The 25,896-nt window shown below is 35.4% G+C and overlaps 1 protein-coding gene across 12 annotated transcripts in view; it reads left to right on the top strand.

Annotated features, from left to right (window-relative positions):
- Positions 1-25,896, top strand: part of CADPS2 (calcium dependent secretion activator 2) — a 224,060-nt gene that overhangs the window by 123,085 nt on the left and 75,079 nt on the right. For all 12 annotated transcript variants that reach the window (XM_031056930.1, XM_031056928.1, XM_031056929.1 and 9 more), the window contains exons 11-14: positions 6,672-6,808; positions 10,480-10,667; positions 21,644-21,745; positions 25,816-25,879. In XM_031056930.1, the coding sequence (XP_030912790.1) occupies positions 6,672-6,808; positions 10,480-10,667; positions 21,644-21,745; positions 25,816-25,879 (491 nt within the window). The remainder of the gene's footprint in view (positions 1-6,671; positions 6,809-10,479; positions 10,668-21,643; positions 21,746-25,815; positions 25,880-25,896) is intronic.

The raw sequence follows: 25,896 nt of genomic DNA, 5'->3' as shown, positions 1-25,896 counted from the left end.
CCTTCTATTCATCCTCTAATCTTATATCAGTTTGCTTTTAGAAAACTGATTTAGTAAAATGTTTTAGAAAACATTTTAATAAAATGTGCTTGTTAAACTTAGTAATATTTATCTAAAATCTTGAGGAGCTCTCAATGTCATTGAGCTTTTCAATGTCAAGATCATGGAAAAAAGTTTAATCTCAGAAAAGCAATGAAATCTGTTTTTCATCGGAAACATTTTGGAAGGCCATTAATCTGAAACACTTTGTGAAGTAAATCTTTCATTATGGAGCCGTTAAGGTGAAGTAGGATGGAAGTAACATTGCAAAAGCAAAGGTGGGGCAACAGCCAAGAAATGCTTCTGCTCACCTCCTCCCAGTTCCCTGGATTTGTGCTCAGTGGTGGGAGTTCACTGTGTTCCTGCCTAATGTCCCTACTTCATGGGCATCAATTCGAAAGTATAAGAGAAGTGACCACTGACAGCAGTAGCCAAGGACTTGTTCCTGGTTTTGGACACAGTGTTCACCTGGAAGTGAAAGCAAGTAGAAAACTGACCACGGGGCAATGAAAATTATAGAAAGAAAGAAGTACAGAAAACAGTCACAAGTTTGGATATACTGAAACTGTGTTTGCATAGATAAAATTACTAATAGTGTTAAATAATTAAACAGCAATATTGTTATGTCTTGATATTATTGTAGACATTATTTTAGAGGTACTACAGTTGTCAGGTGGAAACCACAGAAAAAGTAAGGATTATTTTAAAGATGTTTTAAGGCAAGTTCAAAGACCTAAAATATCATGTATTTTTCTGTCATGCTTATGTATCTACTTACACAAACTCATATGACTGAACTGTATATAAAGCAAAATTCCATGTTTAAATTATTATTTTCTTTTGGGTTTAATACACTTCAATGTCGATATTTTGTAATAATTCAGAAAATAATTCATAACTTTTAATAATTCATAAATTTCTTTACAATAGAGTAACTCATGGAATTTAATTTAATGTGGTATTTAGAACCATTGTTTGATTGATTTCTGTAATACCCCAGTTCTCTCTACATGAGGAAATTTTTTATTTCATCTCTTACACTTGAGGTAGAAATGGGCATAATCAAATTAACCACTTTTTAAGAAACTTCAGGAACTGGGCTTTTCAGATATAACCTTAAATAATTTTCTCAGAGTCCTACTTCCTTTAAATATATGCTGTGCTGAATTTCTTGAGGCATAGTTTTACTCCTAAGAAGACTTTATAACTAAACTTTTGTCACAATTAAATAGATTCAGTTTCACAAGAAGTTCATTTTCTTTTCCCCTAGAAAAATGTTTACATGAAGCTAGGTGTCTTTTATTTTTAATCAAGATATAACAGCACGTACTTGAGAGCTGGCATATGTATTAAATGAAATTAGTTTCCATTTTTTCTTCGTTACTATGGTACATTTTTAGTATTAAGAAAAAGTGCAGTTTTGAACAGATAATTTGTCAGTCACTGTTTTTATGATTTTTAGTTTCCTATTGATGCACAATTTAAGCATTTCCAGCCAATAGGAGATCACATTGTTTTAGTTTCTACAGTATATCATGCAATGACATCTCCATGTACAGAAAGCAGAAAACCAGATTGGGCCTTGTGAAACAAATGTCAGTTAATGGCATTCAAACCTCAAAAGTCTGTTCCCATTTTCTTTATCCTCTAAGATGAAAAACCAACTCACCCTGACAAAATGTTCCAAAATAATTTTCAATAACTTGGAGAAAGTTGAATATCTTTAAACTGCAGATGTAAAGAAAATTCAACTTGAGGAGAAATGTTTCAATATTTTTCTGTATTGTGCTTAAAAAATATCTTCTTTCATCCTGAAATTTTCTTGATAGTTATGAAAAACATCTGAAACTGGTATTTAACAGAATCAAACTACTGTTGTACTTGTCCAGCTTCTAAAACGTATACTAGTCGATTTTTTCATCTCTAAGTAACTTGGTATTGCAGTGTTGTGGTATTTGGTGACTCCAAAACAAAAGTGAAGATAGGCTAATGTCAGCAATGATCAAGAAAAGGAGACTGACCTTCAGATCCACTGTTCTGCATAAGCATGTTGAATGAAAGAATAGAATCTTTAAGGATGCATGACTATAGAATAGCCAGAAGTTTCCCAAGGACATTAATGTTTCAGGGAAAGCACCAATGAAAAACAGATTAATTTGAATCACATAAAGGTTCAGGAAGTGATCCCTTTTTAATAAGCAGTGTATTAGGAGATACATTCATACAGCTGAAAAGGCTGCTGGAGTGCTTAGCACTGCTAATAACTTGTTCATAACCCAGGACTTAAAAGCAGCACATGAGGGAATTGTCATGTCTTAATGAAGAAATACAAAGCCAAACATCATTCTGAACCTACACCTCATGAGTTCAGAGGGGTGAAGAATTGGAAGAGACAATCTCTTGCAATTCATTACATTTTTAGAAACAAACAAGGTTTTTTTTTGTTTGACATAGTTTTCTTGGCAGATATTGCAGCTTTATGTCCACCATACCCTTTTAGTAACTCCATCCTCCCTGCATGTTTCCCCATTCCCCTTATGTCCATTTCCTGCTTGCCTCCAACCATCCCTGTCTCCCTTTTAGAAAGAAAATGTTTACACCAGCCTCCACCACCTTAGGCAGCCAGTAAGTCACCTGTGTGCTCTCTTCTGTACTAGTCAGGAGCATGTAAAAACTATCCACAATCCTCTTCGGATCTGCCCTTCTACAAAATACTGGCAAGCAGTCAGTGTGGTATCCCCAGCCCGACAGTCAGACCATATGGGCCAGCTGCTTTCTCATTCTCTGCCACTTTCTCTGCAGAAGTAATTTCATGACCTGATACCTAAATTATAAAGTTCTGGGGTCATAGATTGTCTCTTTGGCCTGTGTAGTACTTTGGAGTCCTGGTCAATGATCAGGAGTCAAAATGTTCCCAGTGTAAGCTGTCACCATCTGTCTGGAGTGGCACTTGAAGGAATGTAATGCATGTCTTACCACTGTCTTTTCCAACCACTTCCAGCCCCTTCTGGAAGAGAGTCATAGTTCTTACCCTACCAGTCTTAGTCTTTAAATCTTTTTAATCCCTACAATACTAGATTGCTTGCCTCTACCTTCTCTTCTTTCCTGCTTGACTGAGCTAGTTCAAATTGCTTTTACAATGCTTAAAATCAAGCAAAGATGTTACTGAGAGGCACAAAAAGGATGGGTCACCACTCAGCAAGTCCAGTACCTGTAGTTCACCCTAGCACAGAGTAGATGATGCAAGAAATGTATTTGCTTCTAGGCTGGAACAGGGCAGAGATGTTGTGTAGGGATGCTAGAACCACTTGAGTGTGCCAAAACCATGAAAATCTTGGTAGTGTTAGTTCAGTCGACTCTGTATGAGCTGAGTCACTGAGGATGTGATGATTTTAAAGCCTTTGCAGCTGGACTAAAATTTGAAGTTTCTTGCAAAGATAGCAAAAGGCATACTTAGAATGCTGTTCTGCCCTAATGAATATCTTTGTCTAAAAGAGCACCCAAAGAATGTGCTAAAACTTCTGTAATAGCTTTTGTTAGTGTTTAACATTGCTTGAAAATATATTTATTTGTCCTAAAAAGGATAGTTTCCAAAGGATGAAATATACAACCTGAAACAGGCAGTGCAACGCAGAAATAGCGGCCAATGATTTTGAGTTAAAGGCAACATGGAAAGCATGGCAACAAATTTGATTAAGAACGGAAGAAAAACTAATTGTGAAAAAGCAAGAAAAATATTAATGCTTCAGTGCTCTCCCCAAATATCTTCCCAATATTTTCCAAGATTGAGAAAGTGTAATGAAAAATGAATTTGTATTTTTTTCTTCATGACAATATAGTTCCTTATATACCTTTTGCATTTGCATGCTGTTTGAACAGGACCTCTGTGGCTCATTTATGTAAGAATTTGAAAAAAGCAATCACTAACATTTTTTAAAGTAGAGTCTTGAGTAATTTTTTAGTCACAGTCTTATACCATTTATGAATTCCTCATAATCCTTGCTCAAATTCTTAAATTTGTTTTAATTCCTTTTTGTTTCAAAATATTTGCCAGTTATCTTGTTTGTACATCATAGCAATAAACAAAAATGTAATGTATTACTCTAGATCTATTTTTCTATTATTTCCTGCTTGCCTACAGCTGGCAAAGGTAAGTTTCTAGTTGTTTTTCTGTTGCTTAAATATGTTTGATAACAGATCTATGACTGTTTGACAATGTTATTTGTACTACTTTATTCACTCAAGATGATCAGTCATGGATCTTTCTTTTAGAATTAAATCTAGCAAATATTTATACTTTTAAATCAATACTTTTGCTTATTTTGCCCAAATTATGTAATAGCAAATTCTGCTTTCACGAGCTGTATTGTGTTCAATAGGTCTCTTTACTCATTATGATCATCTGGATACTGTATCAGTTTGCTGGATCTGTTTCATTTGCCACATCCAATCTTCTGATTTCAAAATACTTAGATTACTTGTCAGTACTTACACCTTCTCTCTTAAAAAGGGGGATTTTTTTCATATATTGATGTGGTTAACCAGAGAAAAAAACCAAAAGGTTATTTTAAGAATGATTCAGCTCTGTATAATTTTCTAAATGATGGCAAAAAGAAATATTAGTACAACTTCTTTTTTGTCATATGTCTTACTATGAAAAATGTTTATAGTATATGATAAACTGATACAAGAAGGAAAATTTATAAGAAATGCTGAAATCAGTCACAATAAATACAATGGATTTGAAAAGAGTTTTATCCGGGTTTGAACATTTTGGAAGCTACAGATAACTTCATATATTGTTCAGTACTTTTGGTAATGTAGTTGTGTTGATGTCAGTTGTTTATCTTTGAATTAATGTGTTTAAATGCAGTTAAATTGCACTAATTAAGAGAGAGCATTTGTTGTACCTATGTCAAAAATATGAGCTAGATTTGTCATTAATGATAGGCTAGTCTAATGCTCATTGAAATATTGGTAATCTATGTAATCACATATGCTACAGATATTTCAAGCATTTAAAATACATGCTGCTGCTTCTCTGGGGTGATGGTCTCATACCTTACACCATCGACATATTGTCATACTGTTTATTTGCTACATCCACCTTGGTGAAATCTGTCACATGGATGTGACTCTTGCTTTGACAATGCAAAGCCAAGTGATATGAATTAGTTTCTGCATCTTTCTAGGATTTGATGTTGCAGATCCTTCAGCTTGAATTAAATAATTCTCCCATCCACAAATACAGCTGAAAGTTGGACTTGACATGGATCAATATGATCTGGGGCTAAATTTCTAAATGTGACTGATTATGTTAGCATCATGCCCACAGATCAATATTGAGTTTTATTATGAACCTGACTCTATAATTGGGTTTAATCAATAAACTTTTGTCTCCTTTCTTTAGAAATTTTAGATTTCTACTATGCAGGTTTTCAAAATTGCATTTAGGATACACTTAGATCTATACTTTTCTGGTAACGAATATAAAAAGACCTAGGTTTGAATTTAAAGGAACAAAGAGCTAAGACCCTATTGAAAGGGGAAGTCAATTTTTAAGTTGATAGGACTGTTCACCCCAGTACAGTCTATAGAATGCAAGACAGCTAATGTGCTAATACGTAACTAGTCCTTTTGGGCACTGTAAGGCTTTTTCTGTCCATACTAGATAGATAATTCACATTGAAGACTTTGACAAAACATAACATTAATGAAAGCAATCACTAGAGCTTCTCTTTTGATAAACCCGCGGGGTTTAAAGGCGTTGAAAAATGCAATCTGTGAAGAACAATAAATTTGGGCCTTTGATTGAAGTGCCATTTGGGATGGTATGCTTTCTCAATGTATTTACACAAAAATGCTGCTCCCTTTTTCAGTACACTTTGCTGGAAGGTTGAAGGAGCTCTTTGCCATTACTACATTAAGGTTCGTCTCATTAAAAGCTGAGTACAAAAAGAAGGCTGGAAATGACCTAGCTCAAGCCAGTGTGTTCATTTCTGCTCCAGTTTGCCATTTGAGAAGTAGGCTTCAAGCCATGATGAATATTTCTATTAAGTGGTACTTTGAACTGCAGTAAAGATGCTCTTTCTTTTCTGAAGAAATAAATGCATAAACCTGTTTGGGGTTCTTTTCATTTTTTTCTCGTTCTTTTCCTTTTTTTTAATATTTTGTGGTTATTTTGCTAAAAATAGAAGGAGAGCCATACCAAACCAGGAAATTACAGAATATTTTTCATTTCTACTTATAACATTGTTTTTAAATTTAAACATTTTCAGAGCCCACTAGAAAACAATGCTTTAATACTTTTTTCATGTACTATGTTGTGTTTTCTGGCAGCCTTTCTAAATTTTGATTTATCTGTCAGTGGGTAGCAATTTTTTTTTTCACTGCTACACTCCATAAATTGATATGATTGATAGAAAAATAATTCAGTAATGATATTTTCAGATTAAAATATCAAGATTCTATAATAATTCACCTGCAAGCATTCCTCTATATAAGTTATTTCTTTGAGATACTTTCAAGAAAGCTTAGATATTGAGACTCATATGTCATGCATACAGTGGTGTTTGTAAGTCTGAGCACACACTCACATGTGTTGTTCTGCACACTTTTCCTTTGTATAACAGATACAGACCGTGGCCAGAAACATGGCATGGATGAGTTTATTTCTGCTAATCCCTGCAAATTTGACCATGCTTCCCTCTTTAGACTGCTTCAGAGACAGACCTTGGATCACAGATTGAATGACTCCTATTCTTGTTTGGTGAGTACTGACTGAAAGATAGATATAAAGAAGTGAGAAATAGTTGTTACAAAGTAGTCCTTTCTTCCTCGTTCATTCAACAACTGCAGTTGTAGGTGGAATAAAGGGTCCAATCGATTGGTTATAAATTTGAAAATTACATACTTGCAAGCGGCTGCTGTGCCACTCAATAGAAAGCAAAGAGACACGCACTATCTTCAATTTCATCAGCTGAAATTTATCATGTCCTCTGGGGAGGTTTGAATAAAAACAGAAAGTTCTGACAATAGCAAGAACTCCTGTGGTAGAATTTACTGACACCTGTACAGGCATTTTAAGGTCCAGATGTAGTTGCCTCAGCTCAGACACATTTTTGTGTATTTGGAAAAGGGAAATTAAGACATTTTCACCTGTCTTATAATTCTTCATTCCACTCCGGTGTGAAGGCAAAACACCAAAGAAGGGAGGCAAACCCATAAGCAATATATGGCCATATATGCATTACCTGAACTGCAAGTAGCAAAGGGAGGGTAGTCATTAGACAAAAGCAAATAGAATGTGATCTCTGTATAAAAATGAATGTTTTCCACATTGAAATATCATCATTACTATCATAAAAGGCAAGATGTTTTTCCTGCAGTTTCCTTTTTGTACAATCATTATCTGTTCTGTGCTTTGCAAACTAGTTGAAGATGGGGCTGCTTCAGGTTTTGTTTTCATTAGGGAAGAAAACCAGCAGCAGTCTCATGGAAGTTCATCAGATTACACACACTTGTTAAACAGGTTTGTATGGGGCAGACCTCGTAACTTCCTGAGGCTTTATTTTTCGCCTGATATTACGCCTGAAATAGTGATCTCTCACTAAGAATCTAAAACGCCTCACAGCACATAATTTTTTTTTCACTTTAATGTCCCAACAGCAACAAAAAAAAAAAAAGATACTGGGGATTTTTACTTATTTTTTCCATTGTTCTGACTAGTCTTGTAATGCAAAGATAATAATTGGAATTTTTAGGATTGTTCTGACTAGTCTTGTAATGCAAAGATAATAATTGGAATTTTTAGGATTGTTTGCAGTTGTTAAAAAGGGGGAAAAATATTATTTGATGACAGTTGCCTCCCTTTTAAAATACTGCCAGATACATATGTATAGAAAAGTTAAAGATTCATTTTCTGTCTGTGGGTTGTACACTGTATCAAAGAGGCCTGAAGGTACATCTGTACAAAGTAATTGGCACTCAAAGAGAAAATGGTTAGCTTTCTACCAGTGCATTGGGGTCAAACTCTTTTTTTACAATAATAATATAGTAAGACACTTAATATAACCTTGAAATCAGGAACTTTTAGAAGAGGTTAGGTGAAATGCGCAGTGCTATAGCAACCATAAAGCAGATGTATTTCTTACCGTTCTTTTTTAAATTCAGCTTTAAATAAGTGGAATGGGTGATTTTTTTAATTGCATATTTAACTACCTTTTTTTATTTAAAAAAAATTGGGGATGTCAAGGTAATAATAGAATACATGGACATGTAAGTGTGATTTTTCTTTTCTCTAACAGCTCATTTCCTATAATCTTTTAGAAACAAGTCATCCCTTATTTCAACAAATACCATGTAACCGCACATATGACTTGTAAAAAACATTTTAAACCATAGGAATTAATATTATGCAAAGTTCTGCTATTTAAAAATAATCTGTTAATTATTATGTAACCTAAATTTCTTCAATTCTACATTCTTCTTGGAATAGGGAGAGTATTGAGGGGGTGGGGATTTAGGGTTTGAGGGTTTTTTTCAATTATAAAATAAAAAAATATGTAGTTATCTAATACCAGGACTTTGTAGGACATATTTATGTGTTTGAGAGACTTGTGCATGATGTGGGATTGAACAAGGGCAAGGAAAGCACACATTTATATGAAAAACAACCACTCAAACAGATATTTTAAGAGAGACTGAAGTTAAATTAATGAGTTCTTTACAATTTTGTATTCTTGTCACAATTATATCTTATGAAAATGAGCAGAAATTTTAATAGTTTGCTTTTGTACTGCTAGGCAATGATATGCATCATTTTGTTATGTTTTCCGTAAAAACATAGGGAGAGATTAGTGACAATGACAACATATTGGGAGAATATCAATCACAATAACCACTGTTAATTATATCTAGGGCCAACATACATATTATTGCAAAAATACAGTTAAAATCTGTTTTCTTTCTTCTTGCAATAGAATACCATATTTTGTATCAAACACTGTGTAAGCTACATGAAGCATTGCAACATGATTGGATTAACATGCTGAGTACTGTTCTGGGTTCTAAAGCTAAGTGTTCTCTAGAAATAGATGAAGCTCCTTAAAGGCAGTGGAACACTGATTTCAAAGAAATTAATTAGTGGCAAAAATTACTAAATATTAAATACCATTAAGGTATTCTTGTTTGCAGATAGTATGTTAAATTGAAGAGTTTGGGGAAAATATAAAGCTCAAATTCTTGTCTCAAACAAATATTTTTGTGAAGTAAAAAAACCACAGATTTTTAAAAACTGATGTGAATATATTTTTAAGTTTTGTTCAGTAGTATTTCTGCTGATATTTTGTACAAATATTAACCATCAGATCTTGTGGAAGTATTTACAAGCATTAGGGAAGTATTGGTCTTCAGCTGCTATATTGATGTTATAAATTCTTTATTTTGCAAAATAATTTTGCTTATCCAAGTTATTTGTATATTTGAGTTCAGGTATTCCTCAATCTCTCTTAACCATTTGATGAGATGGAATGACGAGAGATGATGAGAGGGAAATATCACCATAATAAAAACAAGAACAAAGAAAAATGCTTACGTAGAACAGCTGTGCAGTATTTGTAGTTTTCCAAGGTTTATGTTTTTCTCCATGCTGCTTTTTGGAAGCTCACTCTGCTACTTCTTATCATATTTCTGCATCGAGGCTCAGTTATATTTTTACACTCTGGACTCACTCAAGAACTGTTTTTATCATGTGAAGGAGTGTGTACTTTGCTCATGTCTGTGTTGGAGTTAAGCTGTTCTCATCAAGACTCTGACCAAGAAATCTCTCAGTAAGCTTGAGAATATCTAATAATTATTTAAGGTCAAATCTTACTCGTGTGGCTTTTAAGAAGCTATCTAGCTTTGTGTCTCTTTACTAGTAAAAGTTATTTTAAAGTTGTTAGAAGTGCATGCATGTTACATGGGTAAAGGGGTTGAATTGTGGTAAGAATATTAAAGATGCAGCCACAGAGAACTGACCATCTAGAAACTGTGCTTTAATGTCCATGTTACTGTCCCTAAGCATTTCCCAAATTTTATTTTTCATCTTATAATTGATTGCGAAAACAAAATAAATTATTTTAAAGTGTTATTTTAGGTTTTGATATATAACTTGATCTGTACCAGATTTTGGATGTATTAGTATGTCTTTTGTAAACAAGGTATTTCATAGGAGTGATATCTATAACTGCACATAGTTTCCTGACATTTAATCCTTTCAGTAAGAGGGCTATTGTAGGGTCTAGCTTTCAGTGCCGTCAGCATTAGTCAGATGGAAATCGTTCTAATATAAAAAGTTTATGTAATGGGCATAAAAATCTATGTTTCTATTCTTTGTCTGATTTAAAGCTGCGAATGGGAAAATAAACCTAAAATGTTGTGTGGTTTTTTGCCTTTCAGGGCTGGTTTAGCCCAGGTCAGGTGTTCGTGTTGGATGAGTACTGCGCTCGCTACGGGGTGCGAGGCTGCCACCGCCATCTCTGCTATCTCGATGAACTGATTGAATACTCAGAAAATGGTTCTGTCATTGATCCAACCTTGCTCCACTACAGCTTTGCATTTTGTGCTTCTCATGTTCATGGTAACAGGTAATTTAATGATATCTTTTTTAATCCGTAGTATTTAAATGAGTAGTCTGAATAAAAGTATTTATAGGCTCTTGCATTCACCAGGCAGGGAACTGCACACAACACAAATCAGTTCATGAAAGTTTATTCAGGGGTACTGGAGGTTCCATGCAGATTACTGTTAAAAGAAATCTCCTTTTAGCATGGACTGTCTTAATGCAATATGTTTTCAAGATAAAAAACTGTTAAAAGGGTAATCTTCTTCATTCTGCATTTATATTGTGGTACTAAATGGTGTTTCCAGTAAACATTTTGAACAATTAAGCAGTTTAAGGGAAATTTTGACTCTTTCTGCAGTCTGTAGCTTGGCAACTAATCATATTATACTGTGTTCTTCTTTCTGTACTGTTACAGAGAGAAATAACATATATTGGGAATTAGCTGTAAGCCCCAGCCAGGAAGAGCTAGGACACTTCTGGAGTCCTTTCCACTAGACAGGTAGACTACCTCAGGAGGTTTTAGCTACAGTGATTGTCTTGGGATGATATCTTCATTCCACTTGCAAGTGAAAGACTTAGAACAAAATAAGTTGTTGCTTTGCTATATTTGCACATTCTTTAAAAGAAGCACTGCTTCATCTATCTCTTATTCCAGATTGTGAGAGGACAAGCTCTGCTGCTGGAGAGCACCAATTGCAGATCAGTAGCTCAAGTCAGGACGGACCACAGGGGATCTCTAGGCAAACCTCTTGCATGAAGCAGGGTCAGTTATGAGGTCACACCAGGTTGCTCAGGGCTTTTTCCAGTCAGAACTTTACCCTGTTTGAACCTGTCTAATTTCAGTGTAGTTGTATCTATTGCCTGTTGTCTACCCCAGAGGGCTGTCATTCAGTACACCTCAACACCTCCCATTCTCCAGGCTGAGCAAGCCCAACCCTCACATCAGAGCACGTGCTCTGGTGTCTGACCATCACAGTGGCAACTCAATAAACTTGCTCCCTGTCTCCCTCATATTTGAGTGGGAAGTGGGGCAGGCAATCTATCAAACTATAGGAGAACATGCATTTACGTGTATTTTGTGCACTAGAGTTGTAGACTGCTGTATGGAAATGTTTAAGTCCAAAAATAGCAAGAAGAAACCCAGTAGATCCTCCAACTGATCCAATCCTGCCACTAGGGGAAAACATCACAATCCCAAAAGGAAATCACTCTCAGGAAGTCCCCAGACTGAATCTTGATTAGGATTGGAAGAGAGATTTTCTGTCCAAGGTCCACGCTTATGTTGCTTTGCTACCAGTCAGCCACAGAGGCTGTTTTACTTGTCCTCAAGCTGAAGAAGAAGAGCTAATCCTTAGGAAGGATATTGTTTCCTTCCCTGGCTCAGACAAAGCCTCATCTGGAGCTGGGGATTTGTGACCTGAGTGATTTCATAGTGGTAGACTAACAATATATAATACATGATAATAATATCCAAAATTGAAATGTTTTTGAATGTGCTTGAAACGCTGTCAAGAATCTTAACATTCATACCAGTAAGTTAGGAGATTTCTGGCTTTTATTTGGTAACCTATTCTCTGTAAAAGCCTGCTTCTTCGTCGGATCCTCAAGAACCTGACACATTCGTATTTCCTATTGAGTCCAAGTCTTTGTTGTTTCTCACCTTTTTATTATTGGATTCAACCTAAGCAGACAAACATATGTGATAATTGCTCAAACTTATTTCAAGAATTCAAAAGAAAGGTAGATACATTTCTTTTTATTTCATAATTTGAGTGAAGGACAACCATGCACACAGTGCATGAAAATATCTCAGAGAGCACATCATTTATACAGTGGTAAGCACTCTGTATTCTGTCTATTCCTACAGTACAGATATTCACTGAATAGCATTATGAGTGTTTTAGGAATAAAAGAAGTGTTGAACAGAGAGGGTCTGACTAGAACTGAGATATTGTAAAAAGGAAGAAAAAAGAAACATGAAGAAAGAAAAAAAGTAAGTCAAGGACAGAGGCAGACACACTCACTCAGAATGACAGACACAGATATACGGGCACATAATATACCCACTCATTCATTTACTGCAGCACTAAGAGATAGTAAAAGGTAAAAGAGAATTTCACAGACAAAGCACGACAGGCCAAAGTTCTAGGCTGGTCCCTGGCGTTACACATTTTTGTTTTGTAAGTCAGTCTGGGAATCAGAAAGACCACAGAACAAAGGGCTTTATACTCTGGCCATGATGTATTTAATTTATATGTTACCTTTGCTTCACAGAGGGATCTTAGACCCTCCTCAAGCCTGAGAAAGATCATCAAAATTGATCTTGAAGTCAGGTGGCACAGGGGCATGTAGAAATGCAGCTGTATTTGTAGTTCATATTGTCCATTTCTTTTATGTATGAATTTTAAAATAACAGGCAATCTAGTGACATCAGTCAAACAATCAGATACAAATTTCTCTCACCTTTGTTTCTGGTGAGGAGAACCTAAATCTGAATCAGCTTTGGCTCTTTCCACCCTTCATATGTTTTCAAAATTCTTCCAACATGTTTTTGAACCTTCAGGTGTCCCCTGTGCTGTTTTGCTGTGCCACAGGACATGAAACGTTTCATGCTGCAGGCTGTAATCTTGCAGATTTTAACACAGTACCGTGGGTTTATTTCCAGACACCTGGAATAAACATGCAGAAGTTTTGTTGTTGTAGAGCTCCAGGGACACTTGGAGCACAGAAGAGACCTGAGCTCCAGAGTAGGCTGTGTGCAGCAGACCTTGTCTCCTGATCTCAGGACTAGAGAACAGTCCCCAGCTCCTTTTTATTCTTTCCTGAGATGAAGAGGTAGACAACTTCTGCTAGATTTATCAAGCATACTTGTACTTTGTGTGTCTTATGCCAGTGTTGTTGGTTTAGAAACAGAAATGTTTACTCATGGTCAAAAACAATGTGCTGAGTCCTAGACTGAGAAATTTAGAGCTTATTTGTTCTTTTCCTTTCCTGTTTATTAGTCCATTACAGCTGGGCTAACAGACTGCTTGTGTAGAAAAGGTATTTCTGCTTTTGTAGATGATAGTCTTAAGGCATTCTCTTCCTAAATAGCCAACAAGGAAAATACTTCACTAAAAAAATAGCTGTGCTGTGTTTAAACAAATATACATCTTTGGGTTTAAGTCAACTATTTTATTTTCTTCTGTAAATAAAATTATCTTTCATTGTCTGTACTTCTGGTGCTATGTGAATTTACTGTACCATCTCCTTTGGCTTCTCATCACCATGATTTTCTTTTAAAATATTCCATGATCGTTCATATGAAATATTCTATATAGTCCTCATCGATATAGTTAGTTCACAAGTAAACTTTTTGCTTTGCACTTATGCATAAATTTATTGCTGGTGAAAGTGAAATGGGCAGAACAGGGAACTATAGGACATTCCTGAATGATGACATTTCAGTCTAAACAGTCCAGGTAGGAGCTGTTGTTTTCTTCCCCATCATGTTCACTCTTGTCTACTTTTCATGCTGTGACTTCTATTTAGTCCCTCTTGTCTGAAATGAATGCTGGTGGGAATCATGTGAAGTGTGAAGTGACTTCTTTCCACCTGCTGAGTTACAGACTGAATTGAAAAATTCAAAATTCAAACATATTCCCTTGTTATAACTTTTCTTATTCAGAAAGGTATCTGATGAAATGGAAGTTCAGATATGAGAAGTGAATGTGAAAGTAAGGCTACAAAAATCAGTATGTAACTGAAGATTAATAGGTTGGGAGTTTTTGTCTTTATTGCAAAAGCTTCAGCACAGGTGTGTTTCCACAGAAGAACAGTCATATTGAGTCAGGATTCTTCTAAGCCAGTCAGTCATCTGTCTCCAGCATTGACCTGCTTGGAGTAAAAGAAGAGCAAGCATGTGCAATATTTCCTCTTTCTGACTCCCAACTCCTTGCAGCTCAGAATATGCCCTGTTTGGTGACCTGGAGTGAGTCTTTATTTCAGATACTTGTCCATTGCACCCCTGAACCCTTTTCACCCTCAACACCTCTGGCAGCAAGTTCCACAACTCTGCCTCCTCTTGCTTGAAGAACTGTTGCTTTGAACTTGACTCCTACACATCTCGTTTCATGCTCTGCTGCTATTGGAGAGGTAAAGGAGAAAAAAGAAAAATCCTGTTTTGTCTCTTTGCTATTTAAGATTCGAGAATTGGAAGTGAACAATACAGTGATTGCATTGGACAGAAGTTGTCTGCTAGTTGCTTATCCTTTTCTGGTGTTTCCCAGTGTTGATTCGCTCCTTTGACTGCTACTGAACAGGGACAATTTAATGGAATTATCATAAAACCAGGACCTCAGTTCTGAATAACAACTGTTTTCCTTTCATTTATCTGTGTTTGTCATTTCTTTCTGTTGTATTGCTGCCTGATTTCATGGAGTTTTTCTGGAATTCCACACTATGCTACATAGCTATCATTAAAATTACACTTTCTGTCACCTCAGTTCTCAGCTGTTAGGTAGGTAATTTATAAATACTGTAAAATAGCTCAAGTCTCAGCACAAATCTCTGCAGAACTTTACTGATAACATACCTTCACAGCAGGTACTCACCTCTCTAATTTTAAATGTAAATGTAGGAACTTTTACTCAGACACTGTTTAATTGCCTTCAAAGCCTTTGATTAGGGACTGTCAAAAGAGCTTTGGAAATCCAGGTATTTCATATGAGTCAGGTCAAACTCTTCCACCCGTTTCCAATCCTTTTAGAGAACTCCAGGGTTAGAAGGTAAGATTTCTGTCTTATGGCTTCAAAGCCATACAGACTTGACAATAACTAATATTTACCCAAATTTCCTTACTTTTATCCCTAAATATCCTTATGTTATAGTTCCTTCTGCCATTCTGGGATGCATGTAATACTTACTGGCCTGTATTTCCCTTGGCTCTCTGGAGACTTTTTCTGATATTTATCCTTGTATTCTGATTCTGATCTCCCATTCCCCAGAAGTTCTTGAGGAGAACTTTCACATACCCTCAGGTAATTCAAGTTGCCAGGTGGTCCTGGCAATTTACTGCTGTCTGTTTTCTCTCATTTGTTCCATAAAGGGGTTTTTTAAGCTGCTCTCATTTTTAAAACATATTATGCTGAAAATAAAGAGTCCTTTTGCTATGGACAAAGAAGGGTTCCAGCATAGAAGTCTTCTTCGTAAAAATTTACTTCATAATAATACACCAGTACAAAAAAATCATGTTCTATTTCTGTAGTAGCCTTGCCCTCTCCGAAAACTACTTTTAGGTCCTTGCCATCACTTGGCAGTGTAGATTTTCTCTCTGATAGGCTTCTTCCTTTGGTTATGCTTGGAGGAAATAGAGTAGAATTAAGGGTTTCACTTCACAAAAGAAGTGAAAGTATGGAAACTTTGGAGAGTGCTATGCATTCAGATATTTCTTTTCATTTTTTTGTGTTTTGTGGTAAGAAATGTTATTGCAATTTTACACTTTGTGTCAAGTCATAAAAGAACGTTCAGAGAAATCATCCCTTTTAAATCTGGAACAAGGAAATTCATTAAAATAAGGAAAATAGTATCATTACATTGCTCTGTCTCCTCTTATTTTTCTTCTGGAACTTCTGAATAGGTATTTTATTCTCTGACTAACCTTTAAAGTAAGGTTGTCTATATCTTGATAAGTTCTCCTTCATTTTGTGTCAGTCATAAACAATATGGAATACAGCTTAAAATAAGATTCCAGAACTTTAGTCAGTGGTTTCACCATTTATCTGCACGTGGTCACCATCTGAGATGGAAGGTTTTTGTCTAGTTGATCTCTTCCCAGGAGTGTTATATTTTCACATGCACAGCTTTATATATAAAATATTTGAATATCATGTAGACTTTTTCTTAGATGGTTTTCCCCAAAAAAATGTTGCTAACAGGATTTTGTGGAACATTTTGGTTTAAGGACTTGAAAATGCTTCCTCTTTCTGCTGTGTTTCTTATTCACTCTCAATCCTACATGTTCTGTCTGTGTTGTAATTACAGCAGGTGCAAGGTCTACTTCTACTGGTTTTTATTGGCAGTTGGACCTTCTGCTTTAATCCTAGATCTGTTCCAAGGCTGTCCAGCAGCTGGAGGAAGGAGCCTGAGTTCCCTTACAGTGTGGATCTTTAGGGAAGTGTGTAACATCAGTCTGCTAGTCTCTCTCGTGTTTGGTACAGTATCTAGAGATGTAACAAGAGTCTATTGTTTTTGTAGTTTGTCTCATTTTTTCTATCAGTCATTTATTATGAAAATGGTGAGAGTGGATTTCTCATCCTTAAACCCATGTTTTTGTTCAGAAGTCATTTGGTATCAGTCACTATTTGCCCAGAACAATGGAATGAGAAAATGACCTTAAAGGATTGATATGCTATGTGAGTTTGTGCTGCTAAAGGAGAAGCAGTATTCTCTCAATAAAAAACTATCTCTCTTCTTCCAAGTGAATATAATCTTTCCTTTTTTCTGAGACTTGTTGGGCAATGTTGAGAATAAAAAATTTTCACTAGGCCCAGTGTCCAGCATCTTGCATCATCCAGTACATCCTTCTTTTTTGGAAGCTGATCATGTCCAAGGTATATGAAACACAGAGGAAGGCTTACCATCGCTAATTATACAATGTTTTGTTACTAATTTCAACTAATTACTGCCTTTACGTAATCCTATATAAACCTTATATAAATGACATTATATTAATACATGCTTTGCCTTTCGGTAGAAAATATAATTGCATAAAAGATTATTAAAATCAACCCAATGTATGATTTTAATCTGTTTTAGTGACCTTCAGAATTGGTCTTTTTCATTCCGTTGTGAAAAAAGGGCATGACTTGTAAGCAGATGTCAGAGCAGCCTGAGAACTGCATGCAGCAGAAGGCTCTATTGTGCCAGTTTTGTGTCAGAAATATTCAAAGAACAGTTAATATAAACAAGAAAATGCTCAGTCTTGAAGTGTCTGCTGGTTAAAGCTGTGTTTGAATGCCATGAAGTAATGCACTGTCTTCATCTTCTGTGATAAAAAGTACATCTGCTCTGTGCTCTTATAAGCTGATAGTGGAAATCAACATTCTTACATTTCTGTAACATAAACCATAGACTATACAAAAGCCTTAGTACAGTTGCATTTTAAAGGAAAATTTGTGTATTTAAGTTCTTGAATCTAAAGTCCTATAAACAGATAAAAAAAATTCTAAATCAAATTCTAAAAAATTTAATCTTTGGTTTTCTATGAAACAAGCAATCAGAAAAGCAGTTTATCTTGCTAATTTGAAATTTGTCACTTTTCTTTCATTTGATTGTATATCCTGCTGGATATAAAAGCAAGTGCTTTCAGAAAGCACAGAACTCTTCTAAAACAATTTGTTTCTAGAAGAAAGATGCCTTTAAGTTTGGTTTTGTTTTTTCTATGTCCTTAAAATGAAGTTTATTACAGAAATGTCTTAAAGACCTTAGCTGAAGTAGTTTGGTTTTTGTTTTTTTTTTTAGTTTTGTTTTTCATAATGATTTTCTATCTTGGTCTAGCAAGATGGCAAATTCTTTTGGTCAGCCTTACTGTTCATACCTGTGTGTATGTTAGAATATCAATCTGTACATTAGTCTCCTCATACTCCTTTTTTTTCATGACACACCAATGTGATGGTCTGTGTTTTTAATGAAGAAAGCACATTGAAAATACTTTCATAATTATTGAAAAACTGGTTCAAAACTGGTGCAAAAAAAGCACCAGTATCAATGATGTTCCAGTGGAAGAAAGTCAGGCATGTTCAGTTAGTATTTCCAAGGCTGTCTTAACAAAGCAGCATTGCTTAAGGTAACAGTTCTCTCTCTGAGAGGCCACTAGGAGAAGCTGTTTTCAAAGTTGAGGGCTGGAAACAATCCACAGCCAACCCAGTGTCTGTATCTAATTCCTGTTGTAACAAGAATACAGTTTTATCTTACCTGTTGTAGGTCTTCACAATAATTTCGTCCTACAATTCATCAAGTGACCTCTGCAAATTTTTGCAGTTTTTAAGACCTCTAGAGATCAAAATAATTCTGGATGATGCTCCAAGCCTTATACAATTATATAATGTGAGGAAAAACAGTCCATTGCAATAGGAAAACCAAAATCCACTGCCTAATCAGTCAGCTTCTCTAGAGTAACTGCTGTCGGGACAACAATCTTGCAAGATTTTTGCAGTAAAAAATAAGTTTTGAAATTCTTATCAATCATTACTTTTGGTTCATTATTTAAGTGGTTCATGGTTAAACAGCTGCTTTCCACTTGAATTTACTAGCTCTAGTTCATGAGATATTTATTTCAAATCTCTTCTGATATTTAAGTCTGAGTGAATGAAACAATTTCACTTGTGACCAGAGACAACATTACATCTGTGCCAGTTAGACTGTGAGCTAAGCAGGTGAGACAAGCCAATCCAAATCCAATTGACGGAGTCCTCAAAAAATGGTAAGCTAATATAAGTGAGAGAGAGAAGGCTACTCAGGTTTTGAGTGTTCACTCTTTCACCTAGTTCTCTAATTCTAAAAAATGTTGTGAACAATAAGGAGGAAAAAGAGTTTGGAGGAAAGGAAAATTCACTCTCCATTACCTTCTTGAGAAGATGATGTTAAAATGAAAACTCTTCTTAAGACAGTCCGTCACTTTTCTGGCTGAATTCTTGTAAGAGACTTCCCATGCTGCAATATCAAGGCTTAGTACTAGTTTCGAATTGAAAAAAATCAAGTCCATGACATTTGAGACAGCAGGAAAGACACATTTGTTATTGCTTTTAATTACAGAATAGTTCTGGCATAGTTTATGGATGGCCTAAACCTTTGAAAACTGAATGACTGTATGAGTCTGATTTTCCTTGCAGGCACAGTAATCATAAATAAAAGTAACCATATCAAAACAATGCTATTTATTTTATTCAGTCTTCAAAGTAAATAAAGAAAAAATATCCATAAGATTAAATGAGTGGAAGTATTGAAATATTTATTTATTTTTAATATTTCAGCTTATCTCAGAAAGTTTCTTTTTTTCCATTGATTCTTTTCTAATCAGTAATAGGTATATATTCCCTAAAGTAGAAGAATTATCACCAGCATGATATGTCTCAGGACTCTGTTGCAAAAATGCATTTTTATATTATTGTTGCAATGAAGTTTGCAAGAAGAAGAGACCAAATTGTGGTTCAGACTTTGTGCTATTTTCTCGAAGCATGTTTTCAAGAGATGAATTTTTCAGTGCTATAGGTGGTCATTTTCCAAAACCTTTCTGTGTACTCCTCTTTCTGGGACATCTGCTTCTATGCAAACATATATTTAGCAGTTCTGAAAATTTTAGTTGTTGTCTACAAGGTTCCTTATGACAACAAACTCCGTGAAGTGACAGGTCCCTGGTACATAGTGATCCCAGCCTTAGTGCAGGATGACAGATATGACATCCTACTGGCTCACCTTTTTCACTTACTGTTATCTGCACCCCTAGGTCTTTCCTGACACATATATGACATGCCTCAGTGAGGCTTAATATGACAGAACTATTTATTTTATCAGTCCAGAGCACAATCCCTCCTGACAATGAAAACAGACAGTGCAATTTACTTAAATTTGAGCTCATTCTGTTTGTCAGAAGGCTGAGGTAAAGTATCCTGGCATCCATCAAAAGAGAGAAGATAAGTTTTTTGCTCTTTCACATCAAATTTATACAACGGTGCATTGACGTGCCTCACTACTCCCATCCCCACCATATCTGATTTTTTATTGTTGTCTTCACAATAATTTAAGGAAATCAGGCATTCTTTCCACCTTGACTTGACAGGTCACAAATATAAGTGATTTAAATGGTGAGAGAATTGTTCCAGTCATGACCAGGTAGCAACTTATCCCTTCCAGGTTTAAGTACAGTGCAGAAAGTCGAAGTACCAATTTTGGAAAAAGATGCTCATAGAATCCTAGAATGATTCTTGGAACATTCAGAATGTTCCAAAAAAGAATGTTGTCTTTCTTTATGTCATTTTACTACAATTTTCTCAGTCCTAGAAACACTGAGATAGTTTTGGAGGCTCTGGAGAAGATAAAGGGCAGAGCTACACATAGTGTCAGGTTCAGAAACTCAGGTGAGAAGCAGTAGCTTACTTGTTACCTTGGAGCCAGAAGTTAAGAAAGTAACAGGAACATTTCAGATACTTCTTTTTAAAGTATACTGTATGTGGGGAAGTTGTGACTGCATGGCAAATATAATATTTGGGAACTGTATATTTTATTTTTTACTTTTGTCATAATTTAAATAGAAATATATTAGTAAAGCCTTTAGGCTAAGACTTTAGAGGAAGTGTATGTTTAACATACTAAATATATGCTTATTTTTAATTATTGTGACTTAAATTTGATGTTTAAAAAATGCCAGTGCTTTTGGTTTTTAAAGACTTTTTAGTTGCATCTTCAATGCTGCATCTGTATGGAAGTCTTGATTACATGATGCTATTTGTCAATGCAGGATGGGGAATCAAGCTCTGTACTCACTATGCAGGATTCCTAGGTGCTGCCTGCTGTGGCTTTTCTCACTGTAGTTTCCCTCCCACCTTTTCTTTAAAATCACTTTTAGCTATATTGTGACTCTAGGAAAATAAACAGAAGATTCAAGGAGATGAAATTTAACAAGATTTCAGTAGACCTCTCTAACAATAGTACTAATTTTTTTGAGAAAAGATACTGTCTTTTGAAAGGATTTGGGAGAATTATATGCTGTGTTCATATTGAGATGATGTAGAAACTCAGAAACAGGACTTGAATTCAAAAGTTCAACTCAAAAGTGATTTTTTTTGTCCAGCCTGTTCTTTAGCTATATTCACAAGTAACTGTTTCTCCTTGGAGGCAATGAGAAAGAGGAAAGGGGAGTTAACACTTACATTAAATGAAAACTTGGGAAATAAAGATCATTGTCCAAAGACAAATCAGCATGAAGGGATATCAATGGTTATTAAACATTTAATATTACAGGCCAGATGGAATTGGAACAGTATCTGTGGAAGAGAAAGAAAGGTTTGAGGAAATTAAGGACAGACTTTCCTCACTTTTGGAAAACCAAATAAGCCATTTCAGGTGAGTGTATAATTTATTCAATGGATACTACATTTTTTCTGGAAGAGTTTTCTCATGGTGTTTAATTTTGGTCTTGAACAAGTGGAGTGAAAATAAAATGGTCTGCTTGCAAAGGAATAGCTTAAATATGGAATAATTTATTTACACAAGTGATTTTACTTGAAATTTGTTTGTGTAATATGTGAGGTTATAGATATGATAGAAAAGATTATGCAATAATACAGGTCTTGATTTTGTGGATTTTTTCAAAGTTCAAGCTTTGTGTAACTCTAACCAAGAAAATTGTCTGAATGAAAGTGACTGGGCCATAACTATTTCTGAATTACTGTGGATCAAGAAAATCATAGGAGTAGAGAACATCTTTAGTAGACGGCAGCTAAAACTTTTCTTGATGTCTAGTGTGATCTTCTTACTTTCATGATATACTTGTCTTTCTTAAGTTAAGGTTCATCATGCTCAATAAAGAGTTTGTGATATTAAGGACTGTCAGTAGCAGCAGAAGATTTTTAGAGAAGGAGTATGAGAAACAGAGGAAACATGGGATTTCCTTCTGTTTTGCAGCAATTGAAACTTAGTATAAAAATTGCAGATAGACCACCAAACCTGTTACTTTGTCACACTAAGCCAACCTATCTGCCACTATTCTGTCAATCTAATTCTTTTAGACTGTATGTATAGATCTTTTCTTGTCTCTGTATCACAACGTAACAACCAGTTCCACAGTTTAAATAGTTCTTTGTGAAACAGAACTTTCGTTTGGCAGGGTTGACTATGAGTTTGATGAGGGAAATATCTGGTATTCAGTGTCATCATAGGTCATTGGGGATTTTTTTGAGCATAGAGGACATAGCAGCCTTCACTTGGGACTTCATATCCATATTAAACTAAAAAGAGCTAGAGCTCTCCTTGGAGAGTATTCCTTTCAGGGAAAAACAACAGTCTTTCTTTTCCTCTTTCCTCCCTTCCAAGGGAACAAAGAGCTCTTGCAGGAGAAATGATACATACAGACTGCTCCCTACCTTCAGACCTTTACATGCATGAGACTAATTAGGAAATGTATAATAAAGTCTAAATGATCTTTTGAGTTGGAACAAATAAAAATCCCCATCATGTGTGCTAACCTACACATTAGAGTTACATTGATGAGCTTGGACTGCAACAGTGACCATAGAACCTTTCTGCCTCAGTCTTGGTGGATTTTGAGCAAATTTAAACAGCATTAGAAATTCCTCCTTGAGAGCAATTAATTGTGTCATTCAAATATGAATGACTTCATCCTTCAGAGGATTCTAAGGTTTGCCTTAAAATCCTATTTAATCAATACAGACAAACTGTGCTCTGCCAGGTGAGGAGTAATTACTGTTTCTTACTGTGAACAAATATTAAAAATAAAATAATAGGTGAAATGTCTGGATTTAAGTGAGGATACTGGCATAATACTGAAAGAAAGAAAAAAGATAGTGCCTTAGAATCTGAATTTATAAAGCATATAAAGTCACAATATAGGACATCCTGACAAAGCATTGGAAGTAATATTTTAAATAAATCCTTGACTCAAGGCATGTATAAGGATTCCCACTGTCAATTAACAAAGAATAACCTTGGCTGTCAGATTGCTTTCTTAGGAAAATGTGGTATTCAAACAACTCCATATTTCAGTCCTTCAAAATTGTTATGATAACTGTGAATGCAGAATATTTGGAAAAATACATTGAACAGTGAGGATTTATGCAGAGTATACACTGAATTTCTCTCTTTGGCCTTACTGTCCTTGAATGCCCTTTATTCCGTGTCGTCAGGTAGCCCCACCATCTCCCAGACTGGTTTCTTGCTTCCACTGTCCTTTCTGCTGTCAGTGTGGGCATCCATGCTGTTTATTTGTTACATTTCCTAGAATGTTTCAGAGATTTTCATGCCCTCCATGTTCAGATAAGTTTTATTATTTTTAAATGCCAGATTCTCTATGATAACCTCTTTATCTTCCTCATGGAATCACAGAGAGGGTGTCAGATTGCTTGTTACCACTTTGGTTTCTTAATTGTGGCATGCATTTGGCTCCTACTTTTTTGAATTTTACCTCAGGCTGCTTGTAGGTTTCTTGCTTTTTTTGATTGTATCTTTTGCTTTTTTTTTTTCAAATTCTTAATTTTTTTCATAGATCCCATTCTTGAAATTGTATATACATGTACTAAGTGTACATGTACTTAATTTTCTGGCCTGTTCTCTTTTGCTACATTATTAAATTGTATTGTCTTGTGATTATTACTACAGAGCACCTCTTCTGTTCTGCACCTCTCAAACTGTGTTCTCTTCACATTTGAGACTGAATCCAGAACAAGATTTTTTTTTGTGGGCTAGATTAGCTGTTCAAGAAAGCAATTCAAACCTGTGTCCCAAAATATTGTCATTATACCTTGTCCTAATGAGATATCAGTCAAGTGTTTATGTCTAGAGTTGAAATTTTGAATTTGCAGCTCCTCTAATCTCACTTAACATTTTGTAATCACACTAATCATTATAACTAGGGGATGAGTGGCACAGACTTTCAAGGATCATCAGCATTTTTTTTCCTCTGGAATATATGTTGATACTTATTCTAAGCTTTGCCCTCTCTTCATTGCTTAATGCTGTGTGCACTGGTCAGCTGTCATGGACAGTTTAATTGAAGAGTGCATGCCTCTTCCTGCCTTTTCAGAGCAGCTCTGAACATTTGCTGTGTCCATTTAAGTGACTAGGTCACACCCATCTGGAAAAGATGCTCTCCCTTGCCTGCCAACTGACCTGCACCTCCCAGTTTTAATACCTCCCCATGACCTTTTTAATTTTCATTTTCACTACTATCAGCCTGGTTCCATTTGATTTACATGTAGTCAGCCCATCCTGTGCTAGTGGCTGTCATCTAAAGTAGTTCTTAAGGTACTTACACCTTTCCTCTCTGTCACCTTCTCTACTCACTGAGACTTCTGATCTCTGCCAGCCTCTCAGGCATCAAATGTGGAAGAGACAATATTTCTGAGAAAGCTATCATGAAGGTCTCGGACTTTAACCTCTTGCCTGGCTGTGTGAAGTTTATCTCTGGAGTCTTTACAGAGCTAAAAGTAAATACTGGAATTCTCGCTGCAGGAAATCCTGTTTTGACCTCATTTATAGGGCTTTATTTTGGCTGACCAAAATGTAGATATAAAATTCACTGGTCTGAATCCTTTTATCATTAGAAAAGATTTGACTAGTGGAAAACATTAGAATAGGAGGCTGCTATTCTCAGTGAGTAATAATAAGAAAAAAACTAATCTCAGCAGAGCAAAAAATCCTTTTTCCAATTGGGGATATCCCAGTAAGATTTTATAGACAGGATTAAGGGAGGTTACAGTTGCCTGAGTATTGTATTCTCATTGACCTGCTATATTGCATCATTCAGCAGACAAAAATAAAAAATGAAGCAGTGAATGCAATCACTTTTTAATTTACATGATTTTAGGAGTGGATATGGTTTAAGTTGTAGCTGATAAAATTTAAGACAAATGCTTTTCCAAGGTATTTTTAATATAAAATAGAAAAAACACAGAATATCTGCGAGCATTGATATCTCTAGAAATTAAAAAAGTTGACATTTTACCCTTGTCTTAATCTAATTTTAAAATAAAATGCAATATACAGAATGCTACTTCAGAGGTCCAGTAGCAGTCATGGCTACATGAGAAATAGTGCCTCTTTCCAGGAAAATGACAATTAAACTCATCAGAGACCTTTAAATATCCTTCATAGCTGATAATTTGGAAGTGATGCTTTCTGCCTTTTAGGGTTTTTTCTGCACTTAGGCCTAAAATGAAATGCTGGTGGGCTGATACTGCTGTTATATGTATGTACTCCATGGTAGACTACTGAAGAGGCTTTCTGCTTTTATTAGTACTTCAGGTATGGGAGTCTTCTGCTAACATAATACAAGTTGTATGTAGATCCATCTTAAAGTAAATTCACAGAGCAGCTTTTATAATTCTGATAATTTTATGTTCCTCTTATTTTTTCTTTCTCCTTTTTTTCTTTTTTTTTTATTTTTTTTAATTTTTAAGATACTGTTTCCCTTTTGGACGTCCTGAAGGAGCTCTAAAAGCCACACTTTCATTACTTGAAAGGGTAAGTTTGAGAACATA

This window comes from Geospiza fortis, unplaced genomic scaffold (genome assembly GCF_000277835.1).
Source record: "Geospiza fortis unplaced genomic scaffold, GeoFor_1.0 scaffold195, whole genome shotgun sequence".
Classification (NCBI taxonomy): domain Eukaryota; kingdom Metazoa; phylum Chordata; class Aves; order Passeriformes; family Thraupidae; genus Geospiza; species Geospiza fortis.
Note: the sequence above shows the minus strand (reverse complement) of the source record. Positions and strands in the feature narration are given on the sequence as shown.